The sequence below is a fragment of the Trachymyrmex cornetzi genome, unplaced genomic scaffold (assembly GCF_001594075.2).
Source record: "Trachymyrmex cornetzi isolate Tcor2-1 unplaced genomic scaffold, Tcor1.1 scaffold113, whole genome shotgun sequence".
In the NCBI taxonomy this organism is placed as follows: domain Eukaryota; kingdom Metazoa; phylum Arthropoda; class Insecta; order Hymenoptera; family Formicidae; genus Trachymyrmex; species Trachymyrmex cornetzi.
Window position 1 is genome coordinate 133,037 of NW_017295687.1, and position 20,493 is coordinate 153,529.

The 20,493-nt window shown below is 34.9% G+C and overlaps 1 protein-coding gene across 1 annotated transcript in view; it reads right to left on the bottom strand.

Annotated features, from left to right (window-relative positions):
* Nucleotides 1-3,407: 3,407 nt before the first annotated feature.
* LOC108764346 (ATP-binding cassette sub-family G member 1) overlaps nt 3,408-20,493 on the bottom strand; it is an 80,823-nt gene continuing 63,737 nt past the window's right edge. Inside the window, exons 10-11 of the mRNA XM_018512526.1 lie at nt 3,840-3,958; nt 3,408-3,633 (exon numbers count right to left, since the gene is read on the bottom strand). Of these exons, the coding sequence (XP_018368028.1) occupies nt 3,408-3,633; nt 3,840-3,958 (345 nt within the window). The remainder of the gene's footprint in view (nt 3,634-3,839; nt 3,959-20,493) is intronic.

Sequence of the window (20,493 nt, forward strand, 5' to 3'; positions counted from 1 at the left end):
GGCGTTTTTAGGGATTTCCTCTTCAATGACTAACATCGCTTTTTGTCTATCCTTGATTCTTTGTGATCTCCTAACATCTTCTGTTTCATTTCTTCTTTCTTCCCTTTCAAGATTTCTACGCGCATCCATTTCTGCTTTTGTGGTTCCTTTCGGTCTTCCTTTATTTTTCACCTGTACTTGTTGTCTTTGCAATTCTTCAATATCTTCGATTATTTCTAAATTATCTTCATTATCATTCTGAATCGAGTTTTCTTGTTCCATTTTTTCTATTTCTGCATCTTTATATTCACTACTCTCTAAATCATTTTCCTCACTATTTTCGTATTCCTCTGTTTCATCTTGCATTATATTCATCTCAGAACCGAATTCCACAGTGATTAGACTTTCATTCATCATTTTATCATCATCTCCAATCTCATTCAGTATCTCACAGCCATTTCTACTTTCATCAAATTTAACGTCACAATCTGTTTTTATTCTTCTTGTTTCTGGTATATATATTCGGTATGTACTATTGTTTCCATATCCTACGAATATTCCTTTAACAGTTTTTGGATCAAGCTTTCTTCTTTGTCTTTCTTTATCCAATAGGTATTCACACATCCAAACCTCCTCATGTGTTCTATATTTGGTTTCCTAGAATTCCACATCTCATATGGTGTTCTTCCATGCACTGATGACTTTATTCTATTCTTGATGTGTACTGCAGCACATACTGCTTCTGCTCAAAAATCTGATGGCATTTTCGAGTCGGACATCATGGTTCTTGTAATCTCTATTATTGATCGGTTTGCACGTTCCACAATTCCGTTACATTGCGGTGTTCTAGGTGGGCTCAGTTCATGTTTGATGCTTTTCTCTTTCAACCATTGTTGTAATCCACCTCCAATAAATTCATCACCATTATCCGATCTTAATGCTTTTAGTTTCATTCCTGATTGATTCTCTTTCAAGGTGATTAATTTCTTCAATTGTTCCGCCGCATCGCTTTTTTCATTCAGTAGTTCTGCAAAAATTACTCTCGAGTAATCATCAATTATTGTAAAAATATATCTCTTACCACCACACGACAAAGGTCCAATTAGGTCCATATGCCATAACTCCATTATTTTGGTCGTCCTTCTTCCCTCTAGTCTCGGATAATTTTTCCGACTCATCTTACCTTCAACGCATGGTTCACATATGCTCTTCTACTGACATTTATCTTTCATTCCGATCACCAATTCTTCTTTCTTCATATCTTCAATAATCTTCTTGTTAACATGCCCAAGCCTCTTGTGCCAGGTTTCTAAATTTTCCTCACGGATAGCTCTCATCTTAATTTCACCTTCTTCGTTACAAACAATGGCTTCACTCCTGTCAAATTTAACGTTGTATCCATAGTCAGTCATTTTTGTTACCGACATCAAATTCATATTAATTTCTGGAACACATAATACATTTTTTAGTCGTATTCTATCTTTATTCCATGACTGCCTCATTACTATCTCTCCTTTCCCATTAGAGGTTAATTTCTTTCCTTCTTTATCAGCTAACGAAATTTCTCTCCTATCTGACTCTAGACTCTCAAACATAAACTCATTATTAGCCATATAACTTGTTGCACCTGAATCTAGCAACTATAAATAATCATTAGATTTTACCTGAGTATTCCATTCATTGATTAATGCATTAGCATTTGATACCACGTCTCTTACTGATAAAACAGCTTCATCTGTCGTCTTCAATGACACCTCGCTTTTTTCACTCTGTCTTCCATAACCTCTTCCACGAGAAGTTCCCCTACTTCCTCTTCCACGTGGTAAGCTTCTCTTCTGTTCTTTACAGTCTGCGGCAATATGATTAAATCCTTGGCAATTAAAACATTTCTTCTTATTTCTGCATTCATTCGATGTATGACCTTTCATACCACAATTATAACAACTTATGTCATACTTTGTTTTTTCCTTTGCCTTTCTCACATGTTCATTTTCACGTTTTTCATCCTTCCGCTTATTTATTTACGTAATTCTTCTTGTTTCAATGCAAATCTAATATCATTCATCGTCAACTCTTTTTGACTTTCTAAAACACGTACGTTTTGATCAAATTCCTGTCTTAGCCCTCTCATCACATACATCCTCAACTCGTAGTCTTCTATAATTTTTCCAAGTTGCACACACTGGTTCCTTAAGGCTTCAGCTCTGTTCACAAATGTGTCTACACTTTCATCTCTATTCAGTCTCAAATTCGATAGCTCACTTAATGATCTCAATTGTTCTGTTTCAGCTGCCATATTATTTTTAATCAAACTCCATAATTTATTAGCATTCTTCTCATAACTATATCTCAATAGCTGTGCCTTACTCATTGTATTAATCATCACAGTTCTTGCTGCATAATTATCATCATCCCATTCATTCCATCGTCTAAATTTCACATTGTATTCGGGATCTTCTTCTTCTGGTTTTTTAGGTGGTTTAACACCAATCACCTTTTTCCAAATCTTCTTTGCTCTAAGTATTCCTTCAACCTTCTCACTGCATATGAAGTAGTTTGTGTCGTTAAGTGGTTCTATGCTCGCCAAATTCCAATTCTCAGCCATCTTGCAATAAACGAGGCTTCGTCGTCTTTATTCTTCGATCACTAATTTTTCGTCTCAGTCGTCACTCAAGAAAATCTCGTAACCACGCTCTGCTACCAATTGTGAGGTTAACGGGATTAAATCCACGCTATTCTTCTTTGTCTAAACATATAAAGTGTCTTTTATTCTAAAAATAACTTAACGAATTAATGTTCAGACGCAGGTGAGTGACGCTTCCCAAGATCCGTTATATCCATAGAGTATAAAAATATAAGTGAGTCTATTTCTTTAGCGCCCTCACCGTGTAATACACTTGTTACCAACTTAACTCGATCTCGAATTACATGTCACTAATAAATATAAATGAAAAACAACCCTACAAGGATAACGTTTAGTTTATATATGTTAGTTTGTGGTTGCTCTGAGGAAGGGTAAAAAATGAGCCGAAACATGTAAGCGCATTTGTTGAATAAAGAAGTTTCAAGCTTCATAGATGTATTATTTGCGCAACGTCTTCTGCGCCTGACTCCTAACGCCCGTATTCTTTCCAATTCTTTGATTTATATGGAGTCTTGGTTAGTTTGATTTGTTACGGATTTAATTTTTTATATCTTTACAATTTTAAGAGTGTTCCCTCAAAGTGATTGAATCGCATTATAAAATTCCAACAACATACGATATTATTTTATGATGTTTTAACAATCGGTGTTAGGGATGATGAGCAGATAAAAAAGTTTTAACACGGTCGGTATTTTTTTTCTCAATTTATTTAATGGTAATTTTGTCTTTAAAATATATATTTTAAGAAAACTTTTTCGTTTGAGATAAAAATTAATGAATTACATTACTTTTTTGTATAATAAATTTTCCATAGGAGTGTTGCATAGACGATCACGTGTAAACAGAGTATCCAAGAACCAAGTATTATCAGAATTAGGTAAAATGACATTGTTGGCATACCCATTAATGAAAGAATCTTGTTTGAAGAACGCAAGTGACAATATGCTTCAGAGCATAGCAGTTTTGGTCGGTCAAGGTAGATCGCCTGCATTATTCCTTCAAACGCAAATCTGCAATAAAATTTTATGCTTTTCAAATTTACTGAAGAAATGTAGTAAATTGGAAATAGGATAAAAGCATGTCTCGACACACGAGCAGAAATAATTTTTAATAAATTAAAAAATAATTTATATGAAAAAAATTATATCCAAATAATAATAAATATAAATGCGAAAAGCTTGTAATTAACAGTTGGTACATGTTAAATTGTCTCTACCTGAAAAAACTTGAAAAGCTTATTGATTGCAGATATGTCGGCATTTCATTTAATTTCAAGAAAAATCCAGAGAAGAGCAATAATGGTATACTGCATATCGGTATTAAAAACATACCTAACTGCAATTAAAGAAACTGTATTTAATCGTTATCTTCTTATATTAAATAACAAACGAATTGTAATTTATGTGGTACAAGCTAATAAATTAACTGAAAAATTTATTACCATAAATCAATCATATAATAATTTATAACTTATTGCTATTAATGTTTTAATAGATGCCTGTTGAGCATCAAAATTTAATTGTGATATTATTTCAGTAATTTAGTTGTGTTTTTAAGGCTCCTGAGTAGTCGCTGCGGCCATGTTAGAATCGTGACGTCAGAAGCGAGGAATGACACGTTAATTTATGTTACGTGACATTTGTAAGTAAAGACAATTTGGATAAATTTAAATGACGAGATCGCTTTAAGGGGGCCGGGTGGTTTGGAGGGTAAAAAAAAATGGATTTAAAAAAATTTCATTTTCGGAAAGTTGATTGTCTTGAAAATATGTTGCCAAAACTGTTCACAGAAATAACGTAAAATAACGGAGTTATTCACGGTTAATTGAAATGGTGCACAGGTAATAATTAGGCGCGTTTGAGTTTCGATCGCTGTTACTTCTTCGAACAAAGAAACATCTGCTGGATTTCTGTCTTTTTCTACATTTCTGTTCAAACAAGAGGATGAATCGTATTATGGCCCAGGAATCGCCGAATAAGAAAAATTTATTGTAAGTACTAAAAAAAACATAAGTATTCTAACTCGAAACTTTGAACGCATTTTTCTCGAAACGTGTTTTTTCAAATTTACTGACATTATAAAGAGAATATGGCTTAACAGATCGCCGCTTTTTACACTGTTAATTACAACTATTTTCTTCATACCCTAAACCTAAAAAAATAATAAATTTTTAAAAACAATAATACGTTTTTGGCAATTTAATGGAAAAAATAATAGTCAAAAAGGATCTTTTTTTTTTATAAAAGAGTAATTTTAACAAATCGCGATTTTTTATAATTTTGTTCGGTTTATCGTATACATTCAACATTATTAATTATAAATCGATTTGATTTTTTGATTTCAGACAACTAGTTCTGGCTGCACAATGTCAGCAATTTAATATAAATCTATGTGAACACGTTTGCCGCCAATGTTGTCTCTCGGACATTTCTATATATTTTAATTAATAAAAATTCATACTTATTGTATAAAGTGCAAATAAAATATAAACCCAAATCTAAAATTGATAGCTGTATCCATTTACCCATAAAAAATTCACAAAAAATCGTTGATCTTCAAACCACCCGGCCCCCTTAAAACACTTGTATAAAATTGACGAAAACTGTCCTTTTCTCCCTTGACAGTCAGAAAATGGTCGTAAAAGGCACGTAAAGTGAACCTAATATACTCGGACAGAAACACACAGTGTTTGACAACTGTTGAAACGAGTGAAAAATACGCTTCTATATATAAAATTCCAAAATAATTTTAGTTTTTGTCGATAATTACGACTTTGATAAGTACGAGACAAATCATTCAATCAATTTTCACAATTAAGCAACTAATAACGAAATGGCATGCAACACAAATTTCGTCGTCAAAACGTCACTTTTCCACGCATATAAGTTCAGCCATTTATCGCGGCAAGGCGTTGTAACACACGCACACACAAGCGCGAGCCCATGTGCACCCAAGAACTTTGATTCCTTTCCTCGGAAATTTTCACAAATTGATAAATGACCACTTTTAAACAAGTTCAATAAAATTTCGGCGTTCAGTTCAAACTAACTATCCTGCTGCAAATTCCTATGGAGAATTTTCCTATGGGTTTGCCTAACCATGGGTAGGAGAGACCGGGGACAAAAGTAACACGGGACAATAGTAACATCGTCAATATTTCTTAAACTATAACAGATATATGTATGTGGCCGCGTGGTAAAATTCTATAATATACAGATAGGCATTGAATCGTTCGTTACATGCTGATTTTCGCGAAACGTGCACGAGTGCAGAAGTACAAATTACTTTTTTCATGCATCAAGTAACTTTTATTGCGTGCACAAAATTCAAAATATTTTTTTATTTTTATAACAAAGGTATAATGTATATCTTAATATGTTTTAATAATTATCTGTGTTGATTCGTTTCACATTTGAGTAGAATTTTATCTAGGTTTTTATTTAAAAAATTTACTATGAATCGTAAAATACCATTAGGGCACAATAGTAACATTGATGCCTGGGGTCAATTGTAACGTTACAATTGTCCCCAAACTTACTGATTTTATTTTAGTATTGTTGTGTACAATATTATTTGTTGCGTTTTTTAATATTATTTGTACTTTTCTTTATAGAATATCGCTAACAAAAAAAACGCAAGATTAAAAAAAATATTATACAGAACAAGTGTATTTATACAGAGATTTGAAAAGGTTATAAAGGACCTGTCATCCATTCGTATAGCTACAAGAAAGAGTACGTATGATTCATGTTGTGTATTTTTAGCAATATTGTTTTCTACAATATTATGCATTTTTATAGAATGTCGCTAACAAAAAAAAAACGCAAGAGGAAATAAAAGAAAAAGGTAAAAGAAGAATCTTTATAAATATTTGTTTTAGACCACCCGTCCCACCCTTTTATCTTCGCAAGATAAGGTTCAATCGAAAAAGTGTTCAAAAGACAAAAGTTGTAGGGTTTTAAAAGATCTATTTTCTGGTGCTATGAGTTTGATCTCGAGTGCTAAGGTCAGGTCAAGTTCACGTCGAGTATTTTAAACGGAAATCCTAATTTTTTATTGCATATTCCTGTAGCTTGTCCCGAGTGCTTTTCAAAACACTATAATTAAGTTCATTTTCATTAAGTACTTTTTGAGTTATAAGGCTTGAAAGTTACAGTACCTCCGCCATTAGTATTATCTAAGATATCCAAATAGTCATAACCTTCCAAATTGTACGGGGTCATAACGTTGACAACATTTGTCAAAATGAAGATCTTTGTGATTGTTCCTCTTATTTCTATTTTAAAAGTAAAATCAAGTTAATGGTTTCTATCAAAAAATTTTAATAAGTAAATCGGGTGCACACTATCGAATGGAAATACCTATTTTAAATTCCCAGTTTCGAACAGAAATAAGCTGTTTAAAGCGGAAATTGATTTTTTCATTGAAACATGGTATCTTTTATTGCGGATTTAGATTGAAGATACATGAAAAAACATAAAACTTTTATACCAAGCACTTTTTCGAAAAATGTCAAGTGTAACCTTCAAATAAGCTTGGAAATGACTTTTAGTGGAAAAAATATTTTTGCAATATCTACTCTCAGGATAACCCAGGATCTACGACGAGGACGTGGCAGATATCACATCCCATTTATCGTGTACACCGTAGAGATAAGGACTCTGTGGTTCTTAATTTCCACATGTATTTTGTGATTCCAAACCCACCCTACGGTGTATGTGTGCGTGCGCATGTGTGTGCGTGTGCGTACATGTGCGTGTGTATCTACAATTAGATGTGTTCAAATTAATTAATGTTCAAAGTGCCTACCGTTTGCTTCGACGAAGCAAGTACTCTTGTCTGGAAATGACTTGCTGTATGAAAAATTTCATCAGTATCTAGAGAACGAATTACCTCGCATAGTCTTCGAATCATATCTTCTTTTGTCGTAGGACGTTCGCGGTATACCAGATCTTTTATTCTTCCCCATAAATAATAATCGAGAACAGTGGGATCCAGTGATCGTGGTAGCCACTAATGTGGGCCATATTTTACCTATCCATTTGTCTCTAAACATATCGTTCAATCGGTCATGGGCAACTCTAGATGTATGCGCTGGGCATCCGTCTTGCTGAAACCACAAAATTTAGCGCAATTGTAAGGGAATATTTTCAAGCAAGAGCTGAAGACCGTTTTCAATAAAATTGGCGTATCGAATACCGGTGAGATTTTCTTCAAAGAAAAACTGTCCAACGATATATCTATCAATAATTCCGCACCAAACTGACTTTCCAAACACGTTGATGGTCAATTTCTCGGAACCAATGAGGATTTTCTTGTGCCCAATAACAATAATTATGAGTATTTACAGAATCATCGTACGGATGTAACTTGTTTTCTTGGAAAATCCGCGAGTACTAGCACATACCAGATTCTTTTCCCATACGTCTTAATGAATCGTGGGGATGCAATTGAGTAAACGCAAGAATTTCTAGCGCCCTTTGGGCCCTATAATTGGGCGTTGAATTTGTCTACCTTTATTGTAATTAGGTAAAGTAATATCTTTATTAGCAATTCGCTTAGCTAAACGAGAAAAAACATGGTATGAATGAGGAGTGCGGTTCGGGTGTCGTTCTCGCCATAATTTTTCAGTTGCTCTAAATTGACCTCAACACTTATCTAAAATCAGTATCATATCCAAAGCTTCTGCATTTGAACGATACCCGAATCGCATTCCTCATTCACACTATGTTTTTTCTCGCTTAGCTAAGCGAATTGCTAATGAAGGTATTACTTTACCTGATTACAATAAAGGTAGACAAATTCAACGCCCAATAGGGTCCAAGGGGCAGAAATTCTTGCGTTTGCTCAATTGCATCCCCATGATTCATTAAGGCGTATGGAAAAAGAATCTGGTATTAGTGCTAGTACAATCTTGCGGATTTTCAAAGAAAACAAATTACATCCGTACAAAATGATACTTCACCAAGAACTTACGAATACCGATGTAAGACGCAGACTCGAATTTTGCAATTGGATACGTCAACAAGCGCGAAACTTTCATTACAAAATTTTATTTTCTGATGAAAGCACTTTTAAAAGTGATGGTTCTGTAAATACTCATAATTATCGTTATTGGACACAACAAAATCCTCATTGTTCCGAGAAATTGACCATCAATGTCTTTGGAAAGTCAATGTTTGGTGCGGAATTATTGATAGGCATATCGTTGGACCGTTTTTTTTTTAAGAAAACCTCATCGGTGTTCAATACACCAATTTTATTGAAAACGATCTTCAGCTCTTACTTGAAAATATTCCCTTACAATTGCGCCAAATTATGTGGTTTCAGCAAGACGGATGCCCAGTGCATACATCTTTGTTGCCCGTGACCGATTGAACGATATGTTCAGAGACAAATGGATAGGCAAATATGGTCCACATTAATGGTTATCACGATCACCAGATCTCACTGTTCTCGATTATTATTTATGGGGAAGAATAAAAGATCTGGTATATCGCGAACGTCCTACGACAAAAGAAGATATGATTCAAAGAATATGCGAGGCAATTCGTCCTCTAGATACTGATGAAATTTTTCATGCAGCAAGTCATTTCCAGACAAGAGTACTTGCTTGTGTCAAAGCAAACGGTAGGCACTTTGAACATTAATTAATTTGAACACATCCGATTGTAGGTACACACACGCACACGCACGCACATACACCATAGGGAGGGTTTGGAATCATAGAATACATGTGGAAATTACGAAGGGTCCTTATTTCTACGGTGTACATGATACATGGGATCTGATATCTGCCACGTCCTCGTCATAGATCCTGGGTTATCCTGAGAGTAGATTGCAAAAATATTTTTTCTGCTAAGTCATTTCAAAGTGTTTAAAAAATCCGCTCGTCATCGCTGCAAAGCGATAAACTAACGGGAGCTATATGGAGGAGGGAGGGGAGGCGTAGTATTACTCATGGTGTAATAGGTAAGTTGAACCATTCTGATGGATGCGCAGTGGGTTAAAAGTAATGGGGACCATCAGCCAATCAAGTTGTGACTATTTTGCAGGAATTCAATATGGCCGCTTACAGAACGATGAGTCAGCTGAGTGCTTTTGGTGCCTTGTGTTGTTTGACCAAAACAAATCGATTTTGATTTTAATTGGATTTTTTAAAATTATATTTAGACAATTTGGACGTAATATGCCAGTGTGTTGCATACAAAATTGTAAAACGTGGACTGGCCGTGCTGAAGGAAGTAGTAAAGTTTGCTATTTTCCTAAAGAGCCTAACTTGAGAAAGAAGTGGCTTGAGGCCTGCAAACGCAAAGAAGAAGAGCTGAAACAAACATACAGTGAATTTATGATTCATATTTTGTTTGTCACTAACTGTTGCAATGATGTAGTAATAAATAATGCAAATTTATAAACTGAATTATAAAACCTATAGATATAGAGACATAGAGATATAGATTATATTGAATTTTAATAAGAAACGTTATTTTCAGATGGTAGTATGTGAACGACATTTTCTAACGGACTGCATAGAGGAAAAATGGACAGAACAATGTTTGAAAAATCAATCACGAGTGATTCGACGGTTGAAGAAAGATGCAGTACCAACAGAATATCTGAATATCGAAACAGAATTAGGAAACAAAGAATTAGTAGAGGGTAAGTAACAAATTTATGTTGAAACAATTCTGAGTTGTGTTATGTAACACAACATCAAGGACTAAAAATATACCTCGTAATTCATATTAGTAAGATTTATTTTACATAATAGTGTTATTTATTAATAACATTATATTGCAGTAACAATACAATGCCAGTACAAAGTGAAATGCAAGAAGAGCTATAATGGAAAGTAGACTCGACGTGTCATTAGAATGTGCCGAAACAATACAATCGTATGTATTTATAATTTGTTACATATAGCAATATGTCTAAATATTTACAAATATAAATTATGCGTAACATAAAGTAATTGATCTAAAAGATATTATATTAATGACTGAACTATACAATACTACTAAAGTATTTATTAAATGTTCGAAATTACTCTTTTTAGGAAGTTATTTTTTCAACGTTGTAATGATAACATATCATTTTACAACAAACTTATTGTTTCTAACAACAGGAATGAAATGTCTAAACTTCTATATGTACATTTTAAAACCATCGTTTGTTTGAACGGAATGTGAAATTGCAAAATTGCTTATTAAATATTATTTTTTCACACTTGGTTTTAAATGCCCCACGTTTGTGTACTATGTTATATTAATTTTTATATTTAATGTATGTTTTACAGAGGTCAAATGGATATTCGGTTCAATGATGAAACGGAAAGGACTCTGGAATGTCTAAAAATATTGTAAGAAGAAAATGGAAAACTCAGTCTCAAGTGTACACAGTTACATAATATTAATGCGCAGCTCGCCGAAGACAATCAGCATCTAAAAAAGGAGTTAATTGAAAAAGACATCAAGTTTCTTCAACTTAATAAGAACACGGAAAATGAAGCTGAAAAAATGGCATATGATACGTTGAGTACAGTTTTTACGCCAGGACAGATCAAAAAGCTTATGTCTTCAAAGAACAAACGTATTAATTGGTCGGCTGAAGACATTTCCTCTGCGATTGCTCTTCACTCAGTTAGCGCTAAAGCGTATAATTACTTGAGGACAGTAAAAAACTTTCCTTTGCCTTGTGTGCAAACTTTAAAAAATTGGAGTGCAAATTTCAATATCCAACCAACCAGGTGTATTGAAAGATGTTTTGAACATAATGCACGATAAAGGGCAAGATTTAACTACCATAGATAAGCTGACTGTATATCTTTTGATGAATTATACATTTCCAATAAAGTCGACTTAGAGCGTCGTTAACAAAAAATATATGGGTCGCACAAAACTTGCCAATTCATAATGGCGCGAAGTTTTTTTGGTAAATGGAAACAACCCATATTTTATGATTTTGATACACCCAAACAACATTGACAAACAACATTTTATTGGAAATGATCGCACGTCTTTATGAAAAGGATTATATTGTTGTTGCAGTCACAAGTGATTTGGGACCTACAAATTCATACTTGTGGAAATCTATGAATATAGGTGTAGATCTTTCGAATAATGAAATTCATACTGTGAGGACAGAACCAATCGAAGAGAAAAGATGCTTCTTTGTACACCCGTGTGATGAAACCTTAAAAGTTTATGCGTTTGCCGACGTTCCTCATTTAATAAAATTATTTAGAAATAACTTCTTCGATTCTGGGTTTGTTGTCGATGACAAGTTAATAACCAAAGAAATTTTAGAACAATTACTTACGCTGAATTCGAACGAGTTAAAAATAGCCTTCAATCTGACCAGACTACATTTAGATGTTAAAGGAAACCAGCGACAATCCGTCAAATTAGCTGCTCAAATATTTTCTAATCGAAATGCTAAAGCGATCGAATACTGCGGCAGTCAGGGATTTCTAACAAATGAAAATTGGCACGTAATGTCGACGGTTGTAAGTCTTATTAATGACTGGTTTGACATATTAAATTCTCAGTTGAAATTTGGCAAGCATGATGGCCTGCATGCATATGGAGTAGAGTTACCGAAACAAGACAAGATTCTGGAAGAAATGGACAAATTTATAAGTAATTTGCGAACTCCGAATAGAAGGACACTATTTCCGTTTCAAAAGGGAATATTACTGACTAACAACTCCCTTAGGCAGTTACTATCACATGTAAAGGAAAAGTATTCGACCGAGGCATTCACCATCAGCTTCATCATTACGAGAAGACTGAATCAGGACATTCTGGAGAATTTTTTCTCGTATATAAGAGCAATGGGAGCTGCTCATAACCACCCGTCATCAGTGGAAGTGTAGAATCGTTTAAAGTGATATATTCTCGGAAAGCATTCCGGATATGCTTTGTCTAAGAATAATAACATAGAAAATGATTTAACATCAGTTACTTTCATGAATGTGGAAGATACACTTGATGCTTCATGCACATTATCGAATCTTGATGATAACGATAATCTTGCAGACGAAGTAAAAGAATTCATGGAAATTAACGATGTAAAATCTTCCACGATCACTGAAGTTGCCGAAAACAAAAATGACAATGAAGACGAAGGTATTTGAGTATATTATTAAAAAATATTATTATTATTAAAATTAAATAATAAAATTAAAATTATAATTATAATAAAAAAATTATTATTAAAAAGAATTGCAAAAATTGCAAAATGGTAGAGGACTTTGATTTTGCTTTTTATTATGAATATCACTATATCATTAGTGGGCGTTATTTAAGAAACCTTGTATATTAATTTATATTGACAGGAAATGGAGTAAAACAAATTAAAATTTTCAGAAGTACACATTGTAATTTTATTTTCTTTCACGTGATTCTTTCAGTTAACCTTCTTGTCGATGTTACTCCAACCATCGACGAACTGTCCTTACTTCGTGAATTTGAACAATTGGTAGCTGTTGAAACTGTCGAAAAAGAAGCACTCATATACGTTGCTGGATACGTTGCACACAGATTTCGGCACAAATATTCGGAATTATGTGTGCCTACTGCAGATCTTCCTGCCAAAGATGACTGGTTGTCTTGTATATCTAGAGGCAACTGTTTATATCCCTCTAAAAATTTACAGTTAGCGGTCAATGTTATGAATGAAGAGTTCCTTAAATTTCACGGCAAATTATTTAGCACAGAATGTCAAATTTTTTACAAATTAACAAGCATTATACACACTAAAGTTTCTTTGCCGGTGACAGTAATCGCTTGTTTAGTGAGATGCCGTACATATATACGCCTGCGGCATATTAATTACTTTCTAAAACAAAAGAATTCTACAAGAAAGGAGAGAAGAAAAAATTAAAACATATGTTTGAGCAACAAAACTTAACAATATACTTAAATATTTAATGTTTTGTTTTCATTGTTCTTTGTTTTGAATAAATGACATATTATTATTATTAACAATTCTATTATAGGCGATTTTTGGCGTGCTTCTGGTATAGCAACCAAAAGCAACCGCGGTTAGGGCTATCTTTGTTTTCTGATTCCTGAAAACGAAGATAGCCTTAATCGCGATTGCTTTTGGTTGCTATACCAGAAGTACGCCAAAAATCGCCTTATATGTATTTTTATTAGGGGGGAAGCTAAAGTGATTAGGGGGAGCCAAGACGATTTTTTCAAATTCAAATGTATTTGAATGTAAGCAGCTCCTGAGTTTTTATCAAATATGTGCCAAATTAATTTAGAAGGATCGAATTACTCATGAGTTATTCTTTGCATAGCCATTAATTTTCCATATATACATCAGAGCATTTTAAACATCAAGAAAGTCGATTTTTTAATGAAAAATTACTATGATTCCCCTTTAAAAATCATTACACTTTCTTATTCCTGTCTTTAATTTTCAAACGTATCGATAGTTCGCGCCGCAAAATAGTACAACTCTGATTGGTCAAGATTACGGACCTCCGCCATTTTGCGCAATGGTTCACCTTACTTATTACACCATGATATTACTAGCTCGGCTTCCACCGTGCGCGTGCGTTATTGCTAGAATCTGACGGGCTATGGCGGTGTTCGCGTGACGTCGCGTCGCATAGAAAAAAAAAACCGTGGTTAAGGCAAGCAGATTACTAAGAGCATCTCTCTCAAGGACACTCTCACTAAGTGCAGCTTTCTCCAGTACTGAAATACCCTCACAAAGGTTTGGAAAAGCAATTGTGTCATATGAACACGGCCGTGACCAGATTCTACATCGCCGAAGAAAATCTCTCCCCAAGGTTAGTCATTGTCTCAAGATCTGCGTGTATCTTGTTCTTCAGATGAACTTCTGGAGAATAGATCTTGTGACACGTCACCTCGTCCTTGTACGACCTCACATTTAAGGATACTCTCGAGCCTACAGGGCGTTAAACTAATGGTATATTCTCGCGTCCTTGCATGGTCTCACATTTAAGTCTATTCTCGAGCCTATAGGATATTTCAAATCAAGCATCAGTCTTTAGCAAGTGTCTAGTCTCACTCTTTAAGCGTTAACTCAAGACTACAGCGTATTCAAACCGACAAGCCCTCTTCAATATAACAACTGAAATAATATCTCAAGTCAATGTCATCACGCCTCTGGTTGCTGCCGTATCTTTAATTCCTGAATGTACTGAATGACTCACAATAAAACAACCTTGTCTCAACATGTGTCATCTTTTTTTTATTATTATTTTTTCTTTACTTGGTTAAGTTGATTGTGTTACTCGTCGCTTCTAATCTATTTCCATAAATTTCAGAAACCCGTACACTAAACACAAAACTTATTTGAAGGTTACACTTGACATTTTTCGAAAAAGTACTTGGTATAAAAGTTTCATGTTTTTTCATGTACCTTTAATCTAAATCCGCAATAAAAGATACCATGTTCCAATGAAAAAATCAATTTCCGGTTTAAACAGCTCATTTCCGTTCGAAACTGGGAATTTAAAATAGGTATTTCCATTCGATAGTGTGTACCCGATTTACTTATTAAAATTTTTTGATAGAAACCATTATCTTAATTTTTTACCCTAAAAATGGAAATAAGAGGAACAACCACCAAAGATCTTCATTTTGACAAATGTTGTCAACGTTATGACCCCGTACAATTTAGGAGATTATGACCATCATTTGGATCTCTTAGATAATACTAATGCCGGAAGTACTGTAACCTTCAAACATTATAACTCAAAAAGTACTTAATGAAAATGAACTGAATTATAGTGTTTTGAAAATCACTCGAGACAAGCTACAAGAATATGCAATAAAAAATTAGGGTTTTCGTTTAAAATAATCGACATGACCTTGACCTGACTTTGACAATACCACTCGAGATCAAACTCATAGCACCAGAAAATAGATCTTTTGAAACTCTATAACTTTTGTTTGAACATTTTTTCGATTGAACCTTATCCTGCGAAGATAAAAGGGTGGGACGGGTGGTCTGAAACACCCATATAAAGGCATTGAAGAGGTTAAGGATCTGTTATTCATTAAAGAGATTAAGGACCTGTTATTCATTTGTAAGATTACAAAAAAGTAGGTAGGCTATATATTATGTATCTCCTTGGTAAAAAAAAAGTTGGTAGAGAACAATTGAGAACGATAGGATTTCTATCAATTTGTATCGTGTTGTATTTTATAAATTTATATTCTATAAATTTATATTCATATTCTATCGTTGACCTCGTGAGCATCATGACTGATTGGAGATGAATCCTATCGTATTTTATCGGATTCTATAAGATTTGTACAATATTCCTATAAGATCTGCTTCAAATTGGTGATTTCACGAACCAAATTCCATATTCAAAACTATAGGATTTTTCTATCATTATCTATCAACTTTTTTAACCAGAACTCTCTGACAGTGTTAATGTTTTTTATAATATTTATATTTTTTTTTTCGTAGAATGCCACGAACAAGAAAACGCAAAACAAAACGAGGCACAAAAGACATGTCTTTATATGAATAGGCACTTGAAGAGGTTACAAAGAACAATTTATCCATTCGTGCGGCTACAAAAAAGTATAACTTGTGCCATGTATCTCTGATGAGATATAAAAAGAAGAAAGATTCTGCGAATGAGAAAGGTGACACAGGATTCTCTGTTACTATGGGATATAAAAGTTGCAATAAAATTTTTACTACAGAATAAGAAAAAATTATGGTAAATTATATTGTAAAAGCTGCCGAAATATGCTACGGTTTTTCGCCTAAAGAAATTCGGCGATTGGCTTATGAATTAGTCAAAAAATATAATTTGAAGAGACCTCCTCGATGGGACAAAAACTCTCTAGCCGGTCAAGATTGGTTTTCTTCTTTCATAAAGAGAAATTCTGAATTATCAATAAGATGTCTATAACCCATTAGTCTTTCTAGAGCTACGAGCTTTAATCCTACAAATGTTAATTTATTTTTCGACAATTTGGCAAAAGTGTTAGATAGAAATCATTTTGAAGCTAAAGACATATATAATGTTGATGAAACTGGTGTGACTACTGTCCAACGACTTATAGAGTTGTAGCAAAGAGAGGGACAAGACAAATTGGAGCTCGACATCGGCGGAACGTGTAGGCGTACGTAAGAGGAAGGAGAGGTACTCCGTGGAGACTGAAAATGGCTGCGTTCAGCAGAGAAAGCAGTTTTGCAACTGTTGTAAAATTCTTAAATATGATTGGTTTATACATTTAGATCCAGTGAGGAACTAAGGGCAAGACCAATCATATTAAAGAATTTTACAACAGTTGCAAAGCTGCTTTCTCTATTGAACGCAGCCAATGCCTATAGGCTACCATAGGATGACGTATGCACATCTTCTCTGTCCTAACTCCTATGTAAATCTACATGTTTCTATACGTGTAGTATCCTATAGGTTTTTAGTTCCCATGAGACATCTCTTCCATATTCCTATGAGTACCTATATCAACTTGAAAGAATAATTCGTAACTCCCAAAAATTGGAAGCCACGATAATAGTTAATAAACCATGTACGTTCTACGTCGGATAAAAAAAATCCTGATTGCCATAAGGAAAATATATACTCATGACTTTTTTGAGTCATCAAACACATCTTGTTTATCACGTGACCTTCAATTTTTAGAGTCATGAAAAAATTATCTTAGATTTTCCTGTGAAATTACATCAGTCGGCTGTTATAGCATTCTGTGTACACATTCTAATATGTACAAGGGCAAATCAATAAGTACCCGTGTTTCAAGACAGGCGACGTTGCTGATGCAAGTTGGCATTATCATCGTGTACTACCATCTTTCAAACGACGCCATACAAACTTTCAGAGTGATTCATGCAATAGTCTTGATTTGACAGCAATTTGTAGTGAGCGTGTTTGATGTTTCCCGATACAATCGAAAAAGAGCATTATAGATCCGAGATTCGTTTCTTATTTTTGGATGGAAAAACGTGCGAAGAAATAAAAACGAAGTTGGATGCCGTCTATGGGAACTCTTCACCATCTATGACAACCGTCAGATATTGGTTCAACGAATTCAAACGTGGTTGTTCGTCTATTTTTGATGAAGAGCGCCCAGGCCGCCTAACAGACGTGATTACTGAGGAAATCGTTGAAAAAGTCCACGACATGATTTTCGCTGATCGTCGAACGGAAATGCATGAAGTAGCAGAGGCCGTAGACGTGACGTACGGAACGGCATTCAATATTTTGCATGATAACTTGGAAATGAAAAAGCTATCGGCCCGATGGGTGCCGCGATTGCTTACGGTGGATAAAAAGCGGATGTGGTTATCAATTTCAAAGCAGCGTTTGGAGCTGTTCAAGTGCAATCCGAACAAGTTTTTGCGTCGAGTCGTAACCGTTGATGAAACATGGATTCATTACTACACACCGGAGACCAAACAACAGTCAAAACAGTGGATCTTACTCGGCGAACGTGCTCCGAAGAAGGCCAAGACGGTCCCATCGGCCGGAAAAGTGATGTTTTTTTAAATGCGCAAGGCGTGATCTTCATCGAAGGGAAAGGAAGAACTGTCACGGGACAGTACTATGCTGACTTATTGGGCCGATTCGATGTTGAATTGAAGAAAAAACGTCCCCATTTGGCGAAAAAAAAGTGTTGTTCCATCAGTACAATGCATCGGCTCTCTCCTCCGCAGTCGCCACAGTCAAATTGGTCGAATTGCGCTACAAATTGCTGCCGCATCCACCGTACTCTCCGGATTTAGCCCCCTGTGACTTCTTCTTGTTTCCAAACTTGAAAAAATGGCTCGGTGGAAAGAAATTCACGTCGAATGAGGAGGTCATCGCCGAAACAGAGGCTTATTTTGCAAAGTTCGACAAATCGTATTTTTCTGAGGGGTTAAAAAAATGACAGAAGCGTTGGGAAAAGTGTATCCTCTTAAAAGGGGATTACGTTGAAAAATAAAAAAAATTTTGTGAAAAGCTTGCGTCTTCATTACTAACACGGGTACTTATTGATTTACCTTCGTATTATAGTGACTATACAGGGTGTTTCAGAATATTTCGGGACTATTTCGGGACTATACATGGTATCTCAAAATATTTGGAACTATTTTTATGTGCAGATAGAGCGTATTAAACTGAACCGAAAGGTCTTCTATCATTTTGTAATTTTCGCAATTATTATCCAATGAGCAGAATGTCTAAAATCGACGCATGAGACAACTTTAAGATATCTTCAAGAATTCTTTGAAAAACATCTTTAAAATATGTCATAAAGAACTCTGAAAAATATCTTAAAGTTGTTTTATGCGTCGATTTTACCCGCTTACTCGGCAATTTTTAGAAATTAATTTTTAGAAACTATTTTGAAAATTGTAAAATGATACAGGACTTTCGACTCAGTCTACTTTATCTGCACACGAAAATAGTCCCAAATACGAGACATCCTGTTTATCATTTAGGTCCGATTGGGGGTGATCTCGATTGACCACGGCTCGATTGGACACTACCAATCACAGCGACCGGTGCTTAGGAGCTTTGTAGTTTCAAGCGCTGTGTCCAATTGAGCCGTGTCCAACTGGGTGCCACCCGTCCAATTGCATCAACGTGCACATTATTCTTTTTCCCAGCGATCCTATAGGAGCCTCTTTTCATGGACTAATGCCATAGATTCCTATGTAAAACCTTGTAGAAAAATTTCCTATGTTATCCTATATATACATGCTGTGTAAATCCTACAGATACCTATTGTAAGAAATTTAGAGGAAATAGGCACAACAGAGAAGCTATCGACGTTAGAGCTGTGTGGCTCAGTGGCAGGACGGAAGTCTACCAACTCGAAGGAGAGACCAGGCCTTAGTTCGAGACGAGGAGCGCCCTGATATTTTCTTCTGTTGTCATTAATTGTTTACACTATACAAGCTCCTATAGAAACTTAGGGGCTGCGCACAATGAAAGGAATAGGGAACAGGGAACAGAGAATAAGAATTTCAACCTATCAGCAATCATGTATTGTGGAATACACAGTTTCTAATATGTTGAAATTCTTATTCTCTGTTCTCTGTTCCCTATTCCATTGTGCACAGCCCCTTATAATCCGCTATAGGAATCCATGAAAAAACCCACGGGAATTTACAGCAAGACAGGAGCCTCCTCTCATGGGGACCTGTCGAATTTCCCATGGGTAGGGGAAACCGGGAATTTTATACGTTAAACTGATGTTCTACAGACCTTTTAGTTCTCATGGGGCATCTGCCCACATTCCTGTGGATACCTCTATTCCCCTATTTGCATTCCTATGAATGTCCTACGTATATCTATGCATGCTGCGCGCAAATCCTATAGGTAACTAAACAAACTCCTACAGAATCTTATAGTCCTCTATAGGAACCCATGAAAAAGCCCATGGGAATTTGCAGCAGGGTACAAATGTGATATACATATATGTGTGTATATATATATATATATATATATTGTACATACAGTGTGTCCGGAATTTAAATGTCTAAGAATTGGAAAGAATACGGGCGTTAGCAGTCAGGCGCAGAAGACGTCGCGCAAATAACTCATGAAGCTTGAAATTTCTTTATTGAACAAACGCGCTTACATGTTTCGGCTCATTTTTAAGCCTTCTTCAGAGCAAACACAAACTAACATATACGAGGGTCGTCTGAAAAGTTTTGAGCCTCATCATGAAGATGGCGTTACTCGTCAAAGCCATTCTGGTATTATAATCGTGATACTTACGAAAGATATGTGTGACAATTGTGGCCACTTTGGATGTTCAGTTCTTGTTTGACAATCATTTGTGTCGTCATTTTGTAAAAATGGAAAAAATTAAATATCGTGCTATAATTAAATTCTTGCATTTGAAAGGCAATAC